The 21,919-nt window shown below is 40.9% G+C and overlaps 1 protein-coding gene across 3 annotated transcripts; it reads left to right on the forward strand.

The window, feature by feature from the left end:
- The first annotated feature begins 1,426 nt into the window (after window positions 1–1,426).
- si:ch211-112c15.8 (tumor necrosis factor receptor superfamily member 1A) lies at window positions 1,427–21,890 on the forward strand. Of its 3 annotated transcripts, none has more exons than XM_049582069.1 (10): window positions 1,427–1,694; window positions 5,100–5,199; window positions 5,299–5,424; window positions 7,543–7,674; window positions 7,822–7,873; window positions 9,027–9,271; window positions 12,048–12,230; window positions 12,652–12,689; window positions 12,946–13,048; window positions 19,071–21,890. In XM_049582069.1, exons 1-10 carry the CDS (start codon window positions 1,680–1,682, stop codon window positions 19,421–19,423), a joined length of 1,347 nt encoding a protein of 448 aa, XP_049438026.1. In that variant the 5' UTR covers window positions 1,427–1,679; the 3' UTR covers window positions 19,424–21,890. The 3 variants fall into 3 exon arrangements, with proteins under 3 accessions (XP_049438026.1, XP_049438027.1, XP_049438028.1); XM_049582070.1 differs by having other exon boundaries at window positions 12,051–12,230; XM_049582071.1 differs by having other exon boundaries at window positions 18,390–19,207.
- Window positions 21,891–21,919: the final 29 nt, after the last annotated feature.

A 21,919-nucleotide genomic window follows, 5' to 3' on the forward strand; every position in this document is an offset into this window, starting at 1 on the left:
CATATGTAGCTTAGACATCTAAGTATAGTCTGTGGTGGTACTTGGCAGTATCAGATGCAACGATACATACAATATTATGTCCCATAGGTGCTCAACTGGATTTAGATCAGGGGAACGAGAGGGCCAGTCAGTGGCATCAATGCCTTCGTTAACCAGGAACTGCCCACACACTCTGGCCACATGAGCCCGGGCATTGTCCTGCACCAGGAGGAACCCAGGGCCCACTGCACCAGTGTAAGGTCTGACAATCACTCCGAGGATTTCATCCTGGTACCTAACAGCAGTCAGGGGACCACTGGCTATGACAAAGATCTGTGTGACCCTCCAAGGAACATACTCCCCAGACCATCACTGACACATAGTATGGCATCTCCAGATTCTTTCACGCCTGTCACATGTGCTCAGTGTGAACCTGCTCTCATCTATGAAAAACAGATGAACGGGGCACCAATGGTGGACCTGCAAATTCTAGTGTTCTCTGGCAAATGCCAATTGAGCTGCACGGTGCTGGGCTGTGTGCACAGGTCCCACTAGAGGATGTGAGGCCCTCATTCCACCCTCATGGAGCCTGTTTCTGAGAGTTTAGTCAGAAACATGCACACCAGTAGCCTGCTGGAGGTCATTTTGTAGGGCTCTGGCAGTACTCCTCCTGTTCCTCCTTCTTACAAAAGAGCAGATACCGGTCCTGCTGCTCAGTGGATGCCCTTCTACAGCCCTGTCCAGCTCTCCTTGTCTAATGGCCACGCTCTTGAGACTGTGCTGGGAGACACAGCAAGTGTGTGATGTCAAATCAAGATGTGCCATCGTGGAGGAGATGGACTACCTGTGCAACCTGATTGGGCTGCAGGTACCGCCTCATGCTACAAGGGCACTAGCAGAACACAAAACTAGAGAAGAATCAATCAGGAGGGATAAGGAGAGAGAAACTGTCTGTGGCCACCACATGTAAAACCATTCCTTTTTGGGCGTTGGCTTATCTTTTGCCTCTCCATTGCACCTGTTGTTGCTTTCATTTGCACCAAAGGTGAAACTGATTTGCAATCACTTTTGCTTCCTAAATGGACAGATTGATATCTCTGAAGCTTCACTGACTTGGTGTTATACTGTGACATTGTGCATTATAGTGTGTCCACCCTCCCCTTACACCCACCACCACCTACGTACAAATGCTGTATGTAGCTCATGAGTTGTTCTCTTGTATGTCACCAGTTCTTGTTTCTGAACCACATTATTATCACAATCATGCAGTGGAATCATAGGAAACAATCAGGCAGAGGAACTCACTGACATTGCCTCGAACAGTTGTGTCACACTGTGTGTGTGTGTGTGTGTGTGTATAAGTGTGTGTGTGTGTGTGGAGGGGGTTACGTGATCTCACTACGTTTCCTGTTTCTCGCACCACTTCTCTGAAGACTCCAAAGAGCTGTCAGCTCTGACCCACATACATGCAAACACACAGGCTTCCTTTAACGCGTTCTTTGACTCAACTTAAGAGGAAATCTACTAATGGCTTTAAGTCAGAATGCCTCTTCTTCCTGCTGGTTAATTTAGTGGTGTCATCGCTTGGTGATGACTATATTGTGATCATCTGACTTTTTTTTTTTTTTTTTTTTGTCAAACGTGTGAAACCTTTCGTCTAAAGTTGGTCGTTGAACTTTGTCTTGGTCTGCTCTTCCAACATGGGCTTTGTTTTGGTAAGTTATTCAGATAAGATGCTTTGATTTGGATCATCTTAGCAGTTGTTTCAGGGATGATTTAGCTTCTGTGAATACATTTTAGATCATCATCACTCATTGTTGCTGTAAGTGTTGTCACAGTAATGCTGTTAGCTTGAAAGTGACCAAACAAACACACATTATGTCTCGATGTGTCGGTCAAAGGGTGTTTCCATTTTAAATGCTTTTGTTTTTAAGAGCCTGTCATTTGTACATTATTGGGTGACTGTGAATGACAATATATAGAGTATATATGTGTAGTCTCACTGTTGTAGTTTCAGTTGTTAAGAGTAAACAATGAGTTTAACATGTCGCTTCTTATCAGTTGCTGCAAAACACCAAGGTTGTATCATCGATGAGGGGAGTGATGAAGTTATCTGTACAAGAATGAAGTGAGGAAAGTCTCTTGATTATCAGAGCTGTCTTTGTCTAACCTCATACAGTGGCTTGATTATTACAGTTATTTACAGTATTATTTAATCTAATTATTCAATTAATCATTTAGTCTGTAGAATGGCAGCTAATAGTGAAAAATGCCGTCTTCAAAAGTCCTCCTTGATTCGATCAACAGTCCAGAGCCCAAAGATATTCAGTCATGAAACACAAACAGAACATATCCACCTTTGAGAGACTGAATCCACAAAATATTTGGTGTTTTCGTGATGATCAAAATAGCTGTTGGTTAATTTTCTGTCAAGCAATTAGTCAAGGAATCAGCCAGTTGTTTCAGCTCTAAGATTTACATGCTTAGGTGAATCTGTGACCACAAGATAAAAGGTATTGGTAAGGTATAAATAAGGATGCTTGTTTCACAATAATTTAAAGACAGTCCTTGGTAAAGCCAAACTCAGACCTTTTGTCACTTGCTAGTAGATTTAACTGTAAAAAAGTGCCCTTTTTACTGACAACTCCACTGTCTGTGAGACTCTGAAGATTTGAGGCCAATTTAAAGTTAATTTGAACTGTGAACAGCTTTGTCTCAAGGATACTATTTGGGGTAATTTTCAGTTCCCTGCCTCTGTCATTGACTCTGCACTCCAGCTGTGGGTGAGAAAAAATGTGACTCGTGTAAATGACCTCTTCAGAGAAGATAGTTTTGTTTCATTCAAGAGACGGAGCTTGGCATTCCCCTGTTTAAGTCAAGTCAAGTCAAATTTATTTGTATAGCACATTTCATATGACAAGCATAGCTCAGTGTGCTTAAAACAAACACCACATACATATAAAAACAAACACATAACAGCAAGATTACACAGTACAAGCACATGTAAAAACGTGATAACAACAAAAAACAATGGTAATGGTATAGCTGGTTAAAACCACACGCACACATCTAGTTAAAAGCTTGTGAAAAGAGATGTGTTTTTAACCTGCGTTTAAAAGTGGAAGTTGATGTAATGAAGCTGAGGTGTTGTGGTAAAGAATTCCAAAGAATTGGACCATAGTGACTGAAAGCACCATGAGCTGATCTAGAGTGTATTCTTGGGAAGTGAGAAGACTTCTACTTCCAGATCGCAGGAGTCTGTCTGGTGTGTACTCAGCCAGCATGTCCTTGATATAAGGTGGAGCTACACCATTCATAGCTTTAAAAACAATAAGCAAAATCTTAAAATCAATTCTTTGCTTCACAGGAAGCCAGTGAAGAGAAATTAAGATGGGAGTGATGTGCTCATATTTTTTGGTCTTGGTTATTACTCTAGCTGCAGCATTCTGAACAACCTGTGAAGTGCCTGTTTTGTTATTCCTGCTAAAAGTGCATTACAATAGTCCAGCCTGCTTGAAATAAAAGCATGCACCAACTTTTCAGCGTCTGAGAGGGATATAAATGATCTAACTTTAGTTATGTTTCTAAGATGATAGAATGCAGTTTTGGATATGGAGGAAATATGCTTCTGGTCGCCCCTCATGGCCCAATTGTTGAAAAACGCTCGCTAAAGTGCCCTCCTCGGAGCCAAAACACGCGCTAAAGTGCCCTTTTTTTTCTTTTCGCCCCTGCCCTTCAAAAAGTCTGTCCATGCCACTGCACCTCCCACAGTTTGGTGAAGGAGCACTCAAACAGAAACTAAGCAATGTACTGCTGTGAAGGGGGCAGCAACAAAACATATTTCAGCCACCTAAAAAAAGTCCCACCTAATAAAATAAATAATATCACTTTAAGTGTATATATATTGTGTATATATTTAAGTGCTATATTGAGAATATTTTTACTGCTTTACCGTTCCGTCAGATAGCAATATCTGACAGGGATATGATTCTGCTATATAAATCTCTTCAAAGCCAGACTCCATTCAGAAAAACAGCAATTTAACAATGCTGAAGACAGGAGCTGCTGATCTACCGCCGCCTCAGTCAGTTAGTTTGTTTGTGGTGATTGTGTGACTTTAGTGTTTAAAGTGGTTACTTTGAATTCACCAAAGTCACACGATGACACACAAATAAACTAACCGAATGAAGCAGTGATAGAGCAGCAGCTCCTGTGTTCAGTGAGCTAAAATAGATGTTTTTCTCAATGGAGTCTGGTGGCTTTAACAAGAGCATAGATGGGGAAGGTTAACAACCTCCCCATTGGACATGGTTGTCTGTTTTGAGGTTAAGGGATGAAAATATCCAAAATATAGCATACACTTTAGATGGCTAAAACATGTTTTGTTGCCGACCCTATCCACAGCAGTGTTTCACTTAGCTTCCATGGCGGCACTCCTGTCTGGTTCTCCAAACTGGGGCGTGCCCATCATCATCTACTGTAGGTAATACACTGACTATAGACAAGTACCTCATACAACCCTACTTCAAAATGCGTGTGATCCGGGCACCCACTGCTGTATTGTTTGGACAGAGGTTTTTGGTACACTTTAAAAAGTATGTGGCACAGTTATTGATCCATTAATGATATTCAGAGTGGTCTCCAGTGACTTTAAGGTAACTCCTGATGAAGCTACAGTTGCGGCCTTCACTACAGCGCTTATTCAACAACTGATTCTGCAACACCATTTCATCTCAAACTCTAACAGCGATAGCATACTACTGAAGGCGCAACCGAAATGTATGATAATATTTGGTAACCTTTTCCGCTCTATTTTTAAAACTGGACAAATCACCATTATTGTGTATGGTATTACAATAAACTGTTTTTTTGTATCTATTCTTTTATCCTACCATAATAGGATGTGTTTATGTGTGGGCCGGGTGTAAACCTGAAGACCTGCTTGATATCAAAAGTGCAGGAAAATGAAAAAAATGAAAGATGCCTGTTCAATGACCTGATGAGTTGTCATGTTTTCACTCCACCTGTTCTTTTGTACAGCAGCTGCAGTGTCAAAGTGTCAGCTGATTAGTGAGCATTTTCTCCTCCACGCCGATCTGACGCCTCGTCTTTTGTTTCAGGTTTTTCCACTGATGCTCGCCCTCCTCTTCACCGGACAGAGTGACGCTGAGGCGACAAAAGATCTAGGGAGGAATTCATGTTATAAAATGTGCCCACCTGGTAAGTTGTAACGAGGAGCTGTAAGCATTGGCCTCATGTTGTCCGGTTACAGCGGATTCATCACACATGAACTCTCTCCTTTTCTGTGCTGTCTCCTAGGGTATTATAAAGTTGGTGACTGTGATGGTCCAGTTGCAGTGCACAGATGTGCTATGTGCGGTGATAATACATTTACAGACAGTGACAACTTTTTAACAAAATGCCTGAGGTGTCGCTCATGTGACAGTAAGTATCTTGTTTAAATACCATTATAGGATGATAGCATGTGGGATATTGTGTACGCTTTTTGAGTTAAAAAGAAATTGAAATAGTAAGAAATATGGTAATGATAGCATAGGACACTGGGGGGGCAGTTCGTGGTTGAAGCATAATGCAGAATTGTAGGTTCAGGCTGTATATCTGAGATCAAAGACAGTGTTTGATGAAGGCAATATATGAATTCATACACTGATACCCTTTTCCACCGACATGGAATGGGTTCCTTTCCAGTTTCCACACCAAGTATTGAACTGTCGAGAGCATTCAGACCAAAGATACATCGGTTCAAAACCCAAAAAGTTGGTTCTCAGCTGGAACCTGAAGTGCGAACTGTAACGACATGAGTGGGCGTGTCATATTCTACAGGTCAGAAAGTGTCTTACACGAAATAGTCTTCTACATCTTTTTATTAATATTTGGGCTGTGCTTGTTTTTTGGATAAAAATGATCTAATAACAGAACAGACCTGCTGTCTTGCTACTGTTGTTTACTTCCTTGCGTAATGCCCTCCACTGATAATACATCCTTGATTAACAATGGTTCGGCTCAAAACTGGTGGAGACATGTACTAGAAAGCGCCAAGGCTCCCAGAGTCCTGAATGGAACCAACTCAAGAACCAGAGCTTGCTTGGTGCAGAAGGGGTATGAGTGGCATTCCCATTTAAACTCAAGGTTGAATGGGATCTTGTCTTAAAAGTCAGTCATGTCCTGGAACAGGATAGCATATTTTGAACTAGAATTTAAATAATTAGTTGTGTGCTGACTGAAGAAATATGAAAATTGATGAAAAAAAATAACCTTTGTATCAAGAATTTTATTGTCCAACATGAAACCTGTGGACGCCTTGTCAGGACTGTGTCTTAAAGGAAGACTTCACCTTTTATAAAGGCCATTTGTAAATCAATTAGTCATCCTGTGTTGCCTTGAATGAGTGGAGAAGACTTTTTTTTTTCTCACGCCTCTACGGAAAACGGCAAACAACTGATTTATTGATTGACTGGGGGCCGTGGTTAACAACAACAAAACTATATCAAATCATCTGTTTACAGACTCTCACACAACTTGTGCAGTATAATCCACGTCTCATTGATCCGGTCGTATGCTCAGTGTTTCCCAAACACATGCATTCTTGCTAAAAACTATTGGTATTAGAGTCTGGTTTGAAGAGAGCATAGATAAGTTTCACTTTCAGGTCAGATTCAAATAGCTTTTAGTAGAAAAAATGCATATTTGGGAAGTTCTTAAGCGGGATTTATGGTTGTGCCACAGACTCTACGTCATAGCCTACGCACATCGCCTACACCATTGTGAGCATTTATACTTGTATGGTGGTGTGTCTGTGTCACTCTGCAGTTATACCTCCAAGACACTAGTCGGTGACGGGGTTTCTGTGAAGTGCTGTAAAGTTTAGTTGATTCAAAACACACCCAAAACACACATTAAACACTGCTTAATAGAGACAACTCCAAACACAAGTACACAAATCAGCTTCACTATAACTCGCAGCATTCACAGACAAAGCACTTGTCTTTATCCGGACATATTTTCCCCACAAATACAACATGCTAACTTTACTAGCGCCAGCCTTTTGCATTAAACATTGTATACATTAGCGTAACGACAAGCGGAGATTTCCCCTGCTCATATGAAGCCAGGATAAATTCTGAAGGCTAAATTACACACAAGACTTAAAATCCTATTTAGTGGAGGCTTTACTGTCTTCACAATTTCTTGTTTCTTATCTGTGAAATTAAAGTAAATAAAAGCTTTGTTTCCACTGAGGGAAATGGTTTCAGCAAATAGACAGGATGTCTGTGTTGCTGCGATGTGTAGTTACACTTCTGGGGAGGTGCATGTCCATGTCGACGCAGAGCCTATGCTGTAGGGTGTCGATTCAACACAGAAGTATAAATTCCTCCTAAGGATGTACTGCAGGAGTTGCATTTTTTGTGAAGGCATGTGAGAAAAACGAAGTCTTAAAGAATTCAAGGTAACGCAGCATGACTAACTGAGTTAGAAATGGTCAATCTGTGGGTAAAGTATTCCTTTTAAGCTGAGAAACATTGTGTTCTGATTTTTCCTCAGGTCATGAGGTGAAAATAAAAAACTGCACCTTCAATAGTAATGTGGTATGTGATTGTCAAGAGGGATACTACTACGAAGGCCATTCCCGCAGCGAAAGGTATTGCCGGTCGTGCAACTGTAAAAACTGTAAAGGTAAGTGAAATCAAAGGGTTTTAAAGCCTTAAATTGGCGTTTACAGCTGCCATATTGATCCATAGTCTAGGTTAGTCATTGTAATAGAGACACTCAAAGGAAAGTCATGGAGTTCTTTGAATTCTCACGATCTCTCTTTTTCTTCAGCGCCTGCCAGTAATGATCCTGACTACAACAGGAAATGCCAGCCTTGCCAAAGGTAGGCGACCTGACAATGTGACGGATATTTAGATCTTTTTTTGGGACGAAGAAGAGCGCAGAACTGCAACTTAAAATAGCGGCAGAAATCAGAGAAAAAATTTAATCAATTTATTTATCCAATCCTTTTATCTTTCTACTTTTCTTGGTTGCTACAGTTACCATTTTCTGTGGAATATTTTCTGTCATAATCTTTTTTGGATAAATTCATGACATATATTCTGTGTATAATGTCTGGCGTAGTAGTAGACCCCGTATGTTTTTCATAGTATATTTTTTCAATTTTTTGGTGAAGAGGCTCCTCTGTCATCTGATTGGCTCAGTACTGGAGCAGATGGACTTTTGATTATGCAGACTGTTACCAGAGTAATGACTTTGTTTGTGGAGATGTTGTGTATCGCCTTCTCTGTGATGATAACTTGACCAAGCCTGACAAAAACCTCTACAATTAGCAGATGAATTTATTAGTCAACTAAAAGAAAATGTTTATTTAGCAGTTTAATCAAGTAAAAATGGTAATTTTTTGCTGACTCCAATCACTCAAATGTTATAATTTGCTTGATATTATTTTATATTTTGTTTTTTGTCTGTTGGGCAGACAAAACCAAAACTATCTTGATCTTAAAATATATCTCCGTGATCAAATCAAGCATGTCAGCGTGAAGGAAGTTTAGAAGGCAGTGGGCATCTACTTATGATGAGGGGCTCATGTTCGTGACAGCACGAGATATAAACATTAATATGGGGTCATCCTCAGCTGAGCTGTAACGTTAGCTAACACAGTGGTGCTAGGTGAGCTAGCAGTACATGCACACTTACACTACAGCACCACAAGCCAAGTGTCATCTAGTTCCATTATGTTGCAGAGAAGGCAGACATCTCCACGGCCGATACCTCCAACACCCAGCAACTCACACCAAAACAGTCTACACTGATAGATAGCACTACAGGAAAGAGGAAAAATATGTAGTTTTGATGTAGGAGCAAACTGTCCTTTTAAAGTCCATTGTGAAAACAACAAGTAAAAGCAGTTTTGATGTTCATATGGGCACCTGGCTGTTTTAAAAAAAAAAACAACAACTATCCTTTAATGTTTGGAAAAAATGTGTTGTCAGAGTCCACTGTTGTTCATATTATGCTCTCCCTTTTTTCAGGAAGGAGTGTTTGGAGGTCCCAGAATGCAAGAGGAAATGTGCAGTGACTCCATTTACATATTCTACAAATTTATCAGTGATTTCAACCACATCTGCATCTACATCTGCATCTACATCTGCATCTACATCCGCATCTGCGTCTGCATCTGCATCTGCATCTGCATCTACATCTAAAGCTACATCTACAAGAACCACGTCTTCAAACAACACATCGGATCCTATTATATATCGAATTCCACCTAACTGTAAGTGCTAAATCTGTGCTGTACTTCAACAAGTAAAATGACAGAATCACTCATTGGTATATGGTTTTGTAGATTTATGACGCATATGGCATATGCGTCATAAATCTGATCCTTCCCCTTCTGAGTGCCCTCGGAATGCCTGCTCCTGGACTCCAAGGTACACAATGATGTCCACGAGTCTTTTCAACACGTCCCTGTTCTTTCTCACTCGCTCATTGAGTTCCTCCGTTGCTACTCACAGGCCCTTGTTCAACTGATGGTCGCTCCGTGTGTTGCCAAATGTCTGCAGTTTTACCAAAGTATGTGCGAAGATGCACGCTCATGTTTGGTCATAGCAGTGTGGAGGTTGTTCGCCATAACCTGTCATGGTCCAGACTGTCTGTTCGGTGGAAAAAAGAAGACACGGCCAACAGAACAGTTTGCTCACCTTTGGGCAGCCAGCTAGCCATGTGTGTTTCTCGTACGTGCTAGATTGAAAATGAGGAACAAAACTCTTTGTAGTTTTTGTGATCGCAAGGTCTGGAGTTGGACGTCCTTTTGATATAATGTTCCCTTTTTCCACAAATGTCCTCCAAGAAAACGGCACCGAACGCAACGATTCAATTGAATTTATATTTTCACCCATGACAGTGACGGCAATGAGATACACTACTAGCTAGCTAACTGAAAGTGTCAAGCGGTGTACCGCTAAAAATTAAAGCAAGCTAGCTAGTATTGATGTGCATGCGTGTTTATAGATAAGCTGGTTCACAGCCAGCTTTTTTGCCATTCAAAATTCTTACGTTCAGTTAGCAGGCCTGCAGTGTGCGCCCATTACTGTAACTACTCGGAATTACAGAGCGCATGTGCGAGGCAAGCTGACTGCCTGGCAGCATTGCCATTAGCGGAGTGGGATAGATATTGTCATATGTGTAACGTAGGGTAGTGGTTTGACACCAAAACAGAAGAACACAATGAAAAACAAACATTTAAATGATTTTTATTAGAGGGCTTGGGCATGCGCCGCATTTATAGCTTATTATGACCGCTCGCCCATGGCATATGCTCAAACTCACATTATGGATATTTTAGCAAGGTTAAAGGCGCTGTATGTAAGAATGTGGCCAAAATGGTCACTCAAATTCAAAATACTGCCGCGAGTTGTGTCCGCCCCCCCCTACATATTCGAGGTTGCTGGGCGCTGGAGACTGATTTGTTTGCCCACGGGCGGCTGCCGTGGTAGGGCCGCGTCCTTGATCTTCGGCTTTCCAGCGGACCGTTCAAGCAAGTCCGGCTTCTCTGCTGCTAACGCTGCTGCCGGGATACAGCTGACGAGGAGCCGGCTGCTAATGCTATGTACCGGGACACTGCTAATGCTGCTGCCGGGATACAGCTGAGGAGGCTGCTAATGCTATGTACTGGGAAAACATAAACGTGATTTGCGGACTGTAAAAAATTTTTTTAAATGCGAATATTCTGGCTGTACTATTGTTGTCGGTGAAATCAGTATGTTGTATTAATGTTATTCATAGTCATAGTCATAGTCATATTTATTAACTCTTCACCACAATTGTGGTATGGAGTACAAACAAGACAAAATACAAAATAAATGATGAACAGTCAGAATGAGTCATCACAGATCAAATTAAACAAAAAAGAAAACCAAGCCTGCACTCAAGCACGGCCATACATTATTTCATTTAAAAAGTGGCAAAACATTATTCAAGAAAGCACCCAGTTAACATATTGTTCTTAAATTATCAGTCTTCATTAAAGCTATACATTTGAACATAGATGGGCGGTTTAAAAAATATTTAGGCAAGTACTTGTTTCTGTTCTTAGAGATGGTTAATTTTTTACATTCAAACAAAACATGATATTCATCTCCCAAGTGGCCGTCATTACACAGATTACACAACCTTTCATTCCTTTCCAGACCCTTGTATCTACCTGTTATTTTAGGGAGTCTATTATTAGAAGTTCGAAAATTACAGATGGCCTGAGTGTACTTCTTGTTTTCACAAAGTAAATATTTTTCAAAATTAAAATCCTCTTTAAATTCACAATATAAATCACATGAGGGCATGCTCTGTAGTTCATAACGCCACTTCTGTACAAATCACCCTGCTAATCTTTGTTTCCTTCCCCATCACTAAACTCCCCCAATAACCAATAATTCTTTTTTTTGATATCAACACATAAAGGGTATCTTGCAAGTTTGCCATAGACCATATTATTACAAGTGGACATTTTAACTTTCAAAATATACTTGAGGAATTTCAAGTGTAATTTCTCTAAGATGTCTACCTTTTCAAACCCCCATACCTCGCAAGCATACAGCATAACTGGCATCACCAGCCTATCAAAAAGCTCTAGTCTAATATCTATTGGTAAATCAAACTTCCTATATTTGCACAGTAAAGAAAAAATAGCTCTTGAAGCCAGTTTATAGAAATCCTCAATAGCAAATTTGAAAGACCCGTTGTGGTTGAAAAGTATTCCTAAATATTTAAAACTATGTACAATTTTTAGCTCCTCACCATTACAGAGGAACTGATACTTACGTTCCTTAGTCTCTGTGCATATTAGGATGATTTTACAACTATTTGCTTTAGATTTCTTACATATAGCTCCTTTAACTGAATCTGGTTGATTCTGCTGTTACTGCACCATGTCTTTGTTGAATATTATTGAAGTTATGCTGCTGTTTGTTTCATTTTTTTGGACAGAAAAAGTATATGTATGCAGTGGATTGATGTCAAATGTTGAATGTTGACTTGTCTCTGTGTGTCCGCAGCAGCGAATGAAATGCCCTGGCTGATTCTCGTGGTGTTTCTGGTGACACTTCTGGTGACATTTCTAGTGTTGTCTTTGCTCCTGCTGCTCTGTGCCAAGAACCCATTCGGATTCCCAGACAGTTGTCTCTGCTGGAGAGAGAAAAAAGACGTGGAGCCGCCTGTCGAGGACCACAAATTCAACGGTAACCACTAGTGGAATGTATACAAGCACATTTACTCAAGTACATTTTTGACTTACTTGTATGTACGTACTTTCATTTTATGCAACATATCCCTCCACTTTGCTATATTTCAGAGACACTTATTGTACTTTTTAGTTCCAAATATATTAATTTTTGTGTAGTTTACATGAAGATTGGCAACAGACACTGTAACAGAGGACAATTTAAGATAACCTCTCATGCATGGTTTCTTACACTATTTAAATATGTGTAAATTACGAAAGTTTAAGAGGCATTTATTGCCAAAGGAAGTATTGCTGGTTTTACACAAAAAATGTTTTTTCACAGAAATTACAGTTTCATTTTTTCATAAATGTGCTTTCTCGCCTGAACGTGTTGAAGCAGGAAGCTTACTGATCATATCTGCTTTCCTCCCAAACAGAACAAAGCCATCATCAAGGCAGCGGCCTGAACATACTGGTTTGTGCTCAGTTTCATGCATTTTGTGTTATGTTTAGATTGAGATTGAGATCGAGATTGTAGCTGTACTGTGGGTGGACAGTCAGAGGGCCTTGTAAGAAGCAAACACACATAAAGGTCAATGACAGCAAAAAGGTCAAATGTTGATCACAATTTGTAGGTAAAAATGCTTTTAGAAAGACGCTTTTAGAAGAATTTCATCTGTCACTCTAACATTTAAGATTTTTACTTCCTCCTTCTTGTGTGTCCTCCCAAGACATTGACCATATCTGAAGAAACTCCCATGATGACTCAAAGTCCAGCCACACCAGGAGATCCAGCCCACATCACGCTTCCACTACCAGACACTGAACACGAAGGTAAGATTCAGTATGTGATGCCCAGCTACTGTGCGCAGCCTGTGAAGGACATGGCTGGGCTTTGTTCAATACATTGTGATGTCCGACATCACTGGTCCTCTCCTGGTGCATTTTAAATCCTCCTCCTGCTCCCGTGACATTCTTACGACAGTTTTTTGACAGATGTTTTTACTGCATACCTCCCTGCTCTCCCCAAAACTGCAGTTATTAGGTCACTCAAGCACCGCCCACCAACCTGAGCAAACTCTCTCATTTTACAGCTAAACAGTACAGTAAAATATGTTTCAGAGATAATTTGAGGTGAGAAATAGGCAATGCTTTAACAGAAACTCGATTCATATTTGATCAGCTTTACCTTGTTTGACAGTTTGACTACATATGACGAAGCGATTGATGTGATTAAAAGCTGCATTAGAGACTCCTTGGCTCTGATTTGTTGTTTTCACTCAGCCGCAGTTGATTTATGCAAATGTCATCAGAGGCACTACAAGGTGGCAGAGGAACGTGATTTATTTTCTCCACAGATTATCTGTCGCATGTTGTTCTGTGAACAAGATTCAGAAAATATGACAAAAGGTATTTTTTAAAAGTTACCTACTATAGTAAAAGGCAGCTTAGAGGGGTTACGACCCATTCTGAATCAAGCTGTAATGAAATCGTCGCCTTCTCAGTGGAGCAGTTTCTGTACTGTGGTGAGATGTGAAGGCAGATTATCAGAGACATTTTGCCTCCTGAAAGTAAGAAACTACTTTCTCCACAACTGTAAAGAAATGTGTAAACATGCTGCTTTGAAACAGAATCAAATCAAGACTCCAGGAGTGTTTATGAAACTGCATTTTTGAGGTGGTGAAAAGAAAGTAAAGAGAAACTGGTAATATGAGCGACAGAGAGGAACGCTGCCTGAAACATCACATTTTTAAAAAAAAAAGGGTAGCAGGAAGTGTAATAGATTAATTTCATCTAAGATCTCAGAAGCCTGTTCAGAAATAAGAGCTACAAAAGATATGTTGTTAGCGAAAGTCACAGTTAAGGCAAAAAAACAGATCAAGAGTTTAAGCTGATCAACAGTGACAAGAAAACTGAGAAATACAGATATAGTTGTATTAGGAGATGATACATTTAAATGTCTGGGGTCTTCAGTCTCTCAAATCTGTCTGCATACAAGCATCCACTCTGCTTAAGTGTCCCTGAGCAAGACACTATCTCCTTTACAGCTGATGGTTAGAGAACACTTTTAAAGACTTCAAATACAAATAATCACGCTCTAATATTGATGCTGGGATTTCTAGTTTGTTTTGGAGTTCCTGTCCCTTTTAGCAGCATTGCCCTCCATTTGCCCTGGTTTTATCAAAGAAATATCAGAGCTGTGGCAGCACGGCAGTGCAGTGGTTAGCATTATCACCTCACAGCAAGAGGGTTCCTGGTTTGAACCTGAGGTTGGGGGTTCTAACTTGGGGTGGGGGAGCCCTTATGTGCGGAGGGTGCATGTTCTCCCTGTGTCAGCGTGGGTTTTTCTCCAGGTACTCCAGCTTCCTCCCACAGTCCAATGAAATGCAGGTTAATTGGTGACTCTAAATTGCCTGTAGGTGTGAATGTGACTGTGGATGGTCGTGTGATAGTCGCTTGAATAACACCAAACATCTGGCTAGTAAGGTAACAAGGGCTGTAAAAGTTTCCTCATGGGAAGAGAGTGGTCCTGTTGGTGGGTGGATAGCATTAGGTTTAACAGATTTTCCAGTAACCCTTGACAGTGAGCTAAAGATTTCCTTCCATTGGTCTGTAATGCAGGACACGACCACAACATGTGTACATGATTCGCCGTTGCTTGTGGGATTCACATCTTAATAGATCCTAGAGGGCCTAACCTTTGTGAAATGAGTGTGGTGTGCTGTTTTTCACTGGATCAGTCCATGTTTTGCACATATAGTTGATTTGTGTACTTTATCAAGGACACCCTCCCAGAGTTCCTCAGGAACCTCCTCACCTAGATCCACTTCCCAAAGTGTTTTAATAGAGTTTAAAGAGACAAGCTGTAAGGAATGAATTTGAGAATATATGGATATAAGGGGACAGCACGGTGGTGTGGTTTGATCCTGGGTGTGGGAGCCCCTCTGTGTGGAGTTTGCATGTTCTCCTCGTGTCAGCGTGGGTTTTCTCCAGGTACTCCAGCTTCCTCCCACAGCCCAAAGACATGCAGATTGGAGATAAAATTGGCCGTAGGTGTGAATGTGAGTGTGAAAGGTTGTCTGTCTCTATGTGTCAGCCATGCGATAGTCTGGCGACCTGTCCAAGGTGTACCCTGCCTCTTGCCCAGTGTTAGGGCTCCAGCCCCCCCCCCGCAACCCTCAAGAAGATAAGTGGTTAGAAAATGGATGGATAGATGGATAGATATAAGGGAAATTTTAAAATCAACTCTAAAACTAGCACGCAGCCAGTGCAAAGAAGACAGGAAAGGTGTGATGTGTTTTCATTTTCTGGCAGCAAAATCCTGGTGACGGCATTTTTGATTGATTGTGAAGACAGAGACTTTTTATTGCAGAGAAACGGTAGTTGTAGTAATTTAAGCTTGAATGACTGTTTGGGGGTTTTCAGTCGACAGAAAAGGCTTCATTTTAGAGATTTTCCTAAGTTGAAAAAAGCACGACTGTATGATAGTTTTGATGTGGCTGTTCAAAGCGAGGCTGCTGTTGAATAACACACAGAGATTTTGTTGCTGCCAAGTAATAAGATGGGAGTAAAGTATGTTGAAGTGTTGCCTCACACAAAGTCCACATTGAGAGGAAAGGGTTTATAATGTTTTTCACATGCAGCTTCTTCAGCGCATTAAGCTGCCAATGTAGCAGACTCAATTCTGCTCAAATCTGCGTTGTGTTGCGTTGAGTGAGACACACACCAGCACTGAAGGTCTGCATGGAATTTTATTCCTTTTGGAACAGAATAAAAAACACATAGGACGTCAGTAATGCACCAGCTCCTCTCCACATTCAGCTCTGAGCATACAGTCTCACTCAAGCGTTCAAATTAATATAGTGACAATAACTGTCTTGCATTAAGCACTGTGTGAAAATGAAAAAGAAAAAAATGTCCCATAAAGATGGCATGTAAATATAAACCGTATAAAAGTACAAAATCAGTGCATATTATTAACCTCTCAACTAATCCATACAGATTAAATTCAAATAACATTTCATAACAAGACAGCATTAATTTCAGATAACCAGAGTAACAGGCATACCTTTTGGAACAGAATAAAAAACACATAGGACGTCAGTAATGCACCAGCTCCTCTCCACATTCTACAAAAAACAAAGTCATATGCAATACAGTGCATTAGCAAATATCAAGCTACATATGAGTGACACATCACAATTATCCATCACACACCATCAAACCATGAGGCTAGCATACCCTCCAGGATCAAAACACCACAAAATGACAGTCAAAATACCCATGGCGTCAATATTAGCGAGCATGCTAACTGCCGCGACGCAGCTAGCCCAAGGCTAATTAGCTGGACGAACATTAAATTTACTCGGTCTAACATCAAGATTAACAACGTGTCCATGCGACGGAGACTAAGCTGACGGACTCGTATGTACATTATATTCCACTGTGTGTCACCATATGATGTTCATTCATAAAACGCAACAATTATCAAGAATAATGAAGAGAGCATTTAACAATGTGAGTCGCCAGCTCTGAGCATACAGTCTCACTGAAGCGTGAGCCCCGCGGAGTAACGCAAATGACGTCCCCAGGGAAACAAAAAGATACGCCACAAAAATCAACATGACAGGAACCTATTTACAGGTGAAATGGATTTTGGGGAAGTTCACAATAAAATAAAAAAATATAAGGGCTTCATAGAAAGAAAATAAATAAGTAAATAAAAGGATATGTATATAAATGAATATCAAAATCATCTTGGTTACACCAATACATCACAGCGCATTGTGCCACTCATGCCAAACGCTCTTGTGATGAAAAATACATAGAAAATGTCACAGTGACGCTTTCTCTCATCTGATTACTGATGTGGTGTACTATCTTCGGCTGCAGCGCTCTCACACTTACAGCGGCAGCCTTTTCATCTCTGCTTGTTTAGCATGCTATTTATCACTGATCAGCCATGTGGCCCACAGAGTGGAGGTGGAAAATGGGAAACAGGACGCCCTCACTTTTTCGCAACAGTCAGCAATTCAGTGCTAGGGGAAATGGCAAATCAGATAGCGAGTGCATGTCACTTGAATGATTTGCATCCCTGTACATCATGTTTTAAGTCCTTTGGTAACATCCACACATGTTACACACACGGTATTTATGGTAATACGGAGTGTGGAAGGTTGATGAAGCTACGCAGATTTTCCACTGCATTTAATTTGCTCATTCTCGCAGTCTATAAGACTTGAGTAGTTGACTTTATTTAAAGCAAATTACAGTAGATCAATGCTGTTTAAGTTTAAGTTGTAATTCACTTATTGCTTAAAACAACCCTGTGTTGTCAACGTTTAAAAAAAGATACAACTGCATTTCCTGTCATTTATGATGTCATGTTTTTCTGTCATGCATTTGTGGCTGAGCTGAAACCCCCCTGTGTTTGAAGTACAGTTGACATTATGGTGAGGATTACATCTTCTGTTGCCTTTTAGAAGGTTGTTTTTTTTCATCTGTGTGACTTACTGTTGGTTTCCCTGTTTAAAACCCCCCACAAAAAAAACATTAGAGGATAAGGGTGTCATTATTTTATATTTCCTTAATGTCAACATGTGTTTGAGTCCATTTCTCAATACTTTTCCACCTTGACTTTAGCACTCAGATTGATGCCCAGCAGTTCCTATACAATATGTAATTCTTTGAGGAACAGTTCACCCCAAAATCAAAAAATCATGGACCTAGATGCCACTCAGCTTGTGGTGCTCAAAGCACCAACAAATATATTTGAAAAACTCAACAGCAATGTCTCTTTCAAGAAATCATGACCTGGTTGCTACCTGAGCAGTTTCATGTATGAACTGTGTTTCTACTGACCAACATCTGCCAACTGTATCACTGTGCAGAGGGAAGCGGGCATCTACTGCTAACTCACCTAGCCCCACTGAGCTAGCTAATGTTGCAGCTCTGCCAAGGAGGACGCCATTAATGCTTACATCTCACGCTGTCATGATCACGAGCCTCTCATTCATGAATAGATGCACGCTTCCACCCTTGGCGGATGTAGTTTCGTAGAAAGAATCTAGTTCCTACATGTACCTGCTCACAACAAGGTCAGTTGTGAATACCTGGGTCATGATTTCTGGAAAGGGACATCACTGTAGAGCTTTTCATATGTTTATTTTTTCAGTGCTTTGGGCACCACAAGCCGAGTGCCATCTAGTTCCATTATATTGGAATAACAACAGTCATCTGTACAGACGATATCTCCAACGCTTGACTACTCACACCAAAACAATCTAGACTGATAAACAGCACTACAGGTAAGAGGAAAATATATATATTTGATTTAAGGTGAACTCTTCCTTTCATAACATATCTTTGCTTCACAAGATATGCTATTTTTTCAAAGGCTCAGTAATTTCCTAAAATAGCTCTGTACTGTGGTTTTTAGCAAATGTCACTCAAACAGGAGGAACTGGAGATAATGAATAAGTGAACAATGACTAATGAAGAAACACATTACCCAGTGCAACAGTGTGGCTGTTCCTAATAAACTGCATCAGCCTTTGGCCATACATACAATAGTTGTTGGTAGAATCAGTGTATTGTTTGTTTTGACCTTTTTGTTTGTTGACAATAGGAAAAATAGAGAATATCACCAAACGTATCTTTTAAGAGCACCTTAAGCTTTTCATGTCTTTGATTGTATTCAGTGCAGGGCTAATCTCCTGACATCAACCTAAATGTCTCTGTACAGTTTCTGTATCTTGGTGACCTTTAGTTGGTTTACAGTTGGGTAAACTCTCACAGCTGACCTTTATCCACAGCAGAGTTTTCGGTTTGATTGTCTTTGATTCTCTTCTTCCAGCCACCAGACAAGATGAACAATCAGAGCACTGGCCGGCCATTGTCCTCTACGCAATAATCAAGGAGGTGCCCTTGCGCAGGTGGAAGGAATTCTTGCGTCTGCTCTCGGTGACTGATCAGGAGCTGGAGCGGGCAGAGTTGGAGGCCAGTTTTTGCTTGGGCTCAATGGAAAGGCAGTACCAGATGCTGAGGCTGTGGAGCCAGCGCCCCTCTGTGAGCCTGGATGACGTCTTTTCAGCATTGCACTACATGGATTTATCAGGTTGTGCCCAGCTGCTGCAGGAAAGCCTGGAGAAGCTGCAGTGGAGGCCTGAACTGAAGCAAGGTGTCAGTGCGGCAATGCAGGACACCTGAGGCCGCACCCGAGGACACAAGCAGCATACTGTCATACAGTTAGAGACATCAGTGCTTCAACCGTGGATGCCAGTGCCTGGAAAAGATGTTATTGACTGTAACTACTAGATAGTACAACCACAGAAAACTGCAGTAATGTCACAAATGACTCATACTGAGTAATGCAGATGTAGGCTATAGTGTAATGTACAGATAGGTTACACGTGAGAGGAAAAACCTGAATAAAGGAGCGGAGAAACCTAACAAACGCTGGCTACGGGGATATTTTGCTGGCATGGCTTTGGTATACTTGTCCCCTTAAGGCGCTGACACACCAAACTGGCATCAAAGTGATGACAAAGGCCAACTGTTGCCTCGCTTCACATCGCCTGTGTCTCGGCCAAAAAGTTGCAACTGAACACACTGCAAAGACTACAGCCAACGGCCAACTAGCACATTTGATCTGCGCCTGCGTGAAATAACTCTCCTTACCAACAGGTGGCTGTGGTCTATATTCATCATTCAAAAAGAGAAACTGAAATACCGACAGGACGGACGCAAGATGCTAACTAGCTAGTTAGCAGGAGAACAAAGGATTTTTAACAATAACAACTATGAACAGTTTCTTCTAAAGAGCTAAGTGGTTATTAACATAGCCCTACCTAATATAACAAGTTTGTTTTGATCTCAGGACCTCTTAACTTTAGTCATTTGTTTACTTTCCTCACTTCCATTTCTGTACTTGTGCACTGAACTGAACTGCTCCGCTGGCTCTGAATTGGCTGAAAAAAAGTGACAAGAGCCAATGAGAGCTGTGGGTCACACTGCAAATAACTAGGGTGACAGACTATCACCGAATACCAATCACCAAATGTGTCATTACAGGGCACTGTAGAGATCCTGATTGGCCTAACTACAATTGGGATATTTCCTCTTTTCCTACTTCCTTTAATGCGCTCCAGATGAGTGTATAATGTTTGAGCTTGTTGAGCTTTATTTTACCTCTGACATGTGTAATGTGGAATGTATTGTACATATAGAAAATAATGGATTTGTTGCAGTGCAGTCAGCAGAACTGGAGAAATGGCTCCCTCTAATGCATGTGACAACAACAGTAGCATTTGTTAAAATGGTAAATGGACTGTATTTTTGTAGTGCCTTTCTACCTTACCTGACAAAGCGCTTTGCAGTACACCTCTCATTCAGACACTGATGGTGGAAGAGCTGCCATAAAAGGTGCTGGCCATTTGGGCTTCAGTGTCTTGCTCAAGGACACTTTGACATGTGGACAAGAGAAGCCAGAGATCAAACTGCCAACCTTGTTATTAAAGGACAACATGCTCTACCTCCTGAGCCACAATCCCCCATGTAAAGAACATCAGTTTGCAGAACTCTAGTAATTGAGGGGGAGATTTTTTTTAAGAATTAAGGGAAATCCCCCTCCATGAGCTGTACTGTCACATCGCTTAACCTCCAGATTCTCATGTGCCGCCTTTTAAAGGCCAACAGTTGAGGGCTGTGGTTTTACAGCAGAATGCTGAAATTTAAATGTGCGTTGATCCATTATTGTGTAGGTGTGATCAGGGAGCCGTGAAAAGGAAGAAAAACTTCCTTATTTGAATCCTAAAGAGGAAGATAGTTTTATACCTCAAGAAACTGGTGCTTGTTTTGTTCTTTTTTTTTTTTTTGCATTTAACTAGTCAAAGTACAGACTCTTCATCAGTTTGATAATTTAAACTGTGTGAACATGTTAGTGTGCAACTGTGATGTTTGAGCTGCATGTCTGACATCACCTTCATCTCCTTTTGAGAATGAAAGTCTGGTGTTACAACTCAGCCACTCATTCTTCCTGTGCACCCTCGTGAGGGAAGAAAACCGAAATCCCCAAAGGACGTCAGATTTTCAGTTTCCTGCAAGTAAATGGTGTCAAGGTACAGTTGGCTGGGTTTTTCCTCGCCACACATATTCCATCCAAGCAGATGGTTTCCCGTTGTGGGGTTGGGGTATCTCAATTTGAGAGTTTTTGTGTGTCAATTCAGTTCCTGACAGTAAAGGACTTGGACTTTCCGGTAAATGGAGTTCATTAATAATTGTTAAACATGAATCTAGGTCTGTGGTTTGTGGTGCTGGGCCTTGAGATGTGTGTGTGTATGTATATATTTATAATTATTTTTCATTTGTGACATTTTGTATATTTTAATACAAAGTTCAATGAATGGATTATTATGCTGACACTGCCAGGGGTAGGAACACAAATGTCTTCCTTTAGTGTCGTTACACAGAATGCCCTCAATAAAAGTTGTGGCCACAAGGTGGGAGTGTTGCCTGAGTGTTTGAACAGCGGCAGCTGGTGTGCACTTCTGAGCACAGGATCCCATACAAAGATGATGTAGGCAGGGTGCTTCAGTGGCTTTTATTCTTGGGGTGGATTAGACCAGTCTCATGAATTGCAAATTCTGCTTCAGCACAAAGAACAGCTGTCCTACATTGTCCATATTGCTTGGACAGAAAAAACAT

The sequence above is a fragment of the Epinephelus fuscoguttatus genome, linkage group LG7 (genome assembly GCF_011397635.1).
Source record: "Epinephelus fuscoguttatus linkage group LG7, E.fuscoguttatus.final_Chr_v1".
Lineage (NCBI taxonomy): Eukaryota > Metazoa > Chordata > Actinopteri > Perciformes > Serranidae > Epinephelus > Epinephelus fuscoguttatus.

Bases quoted from the DNA above. Each gene is read 5' to 3' on its own strand.
- si:ch211-112c15.8 (XM_049582069.1), top strand. The intron at 12,231-12,651 runs GTAACCACTAGT...CCTCCCAAACAG, and splicing joins CGAGGACCACAAATTCAACG to AACAAAGCCATCATCAAGGC. The intron at 12,690-12,945 runs GTTTGTGCTCAG...TGTCCTCCCAAG, and splicing joins GCAGCGGCCTGAACATACTG to ACATTGACCATATCTGAAGA.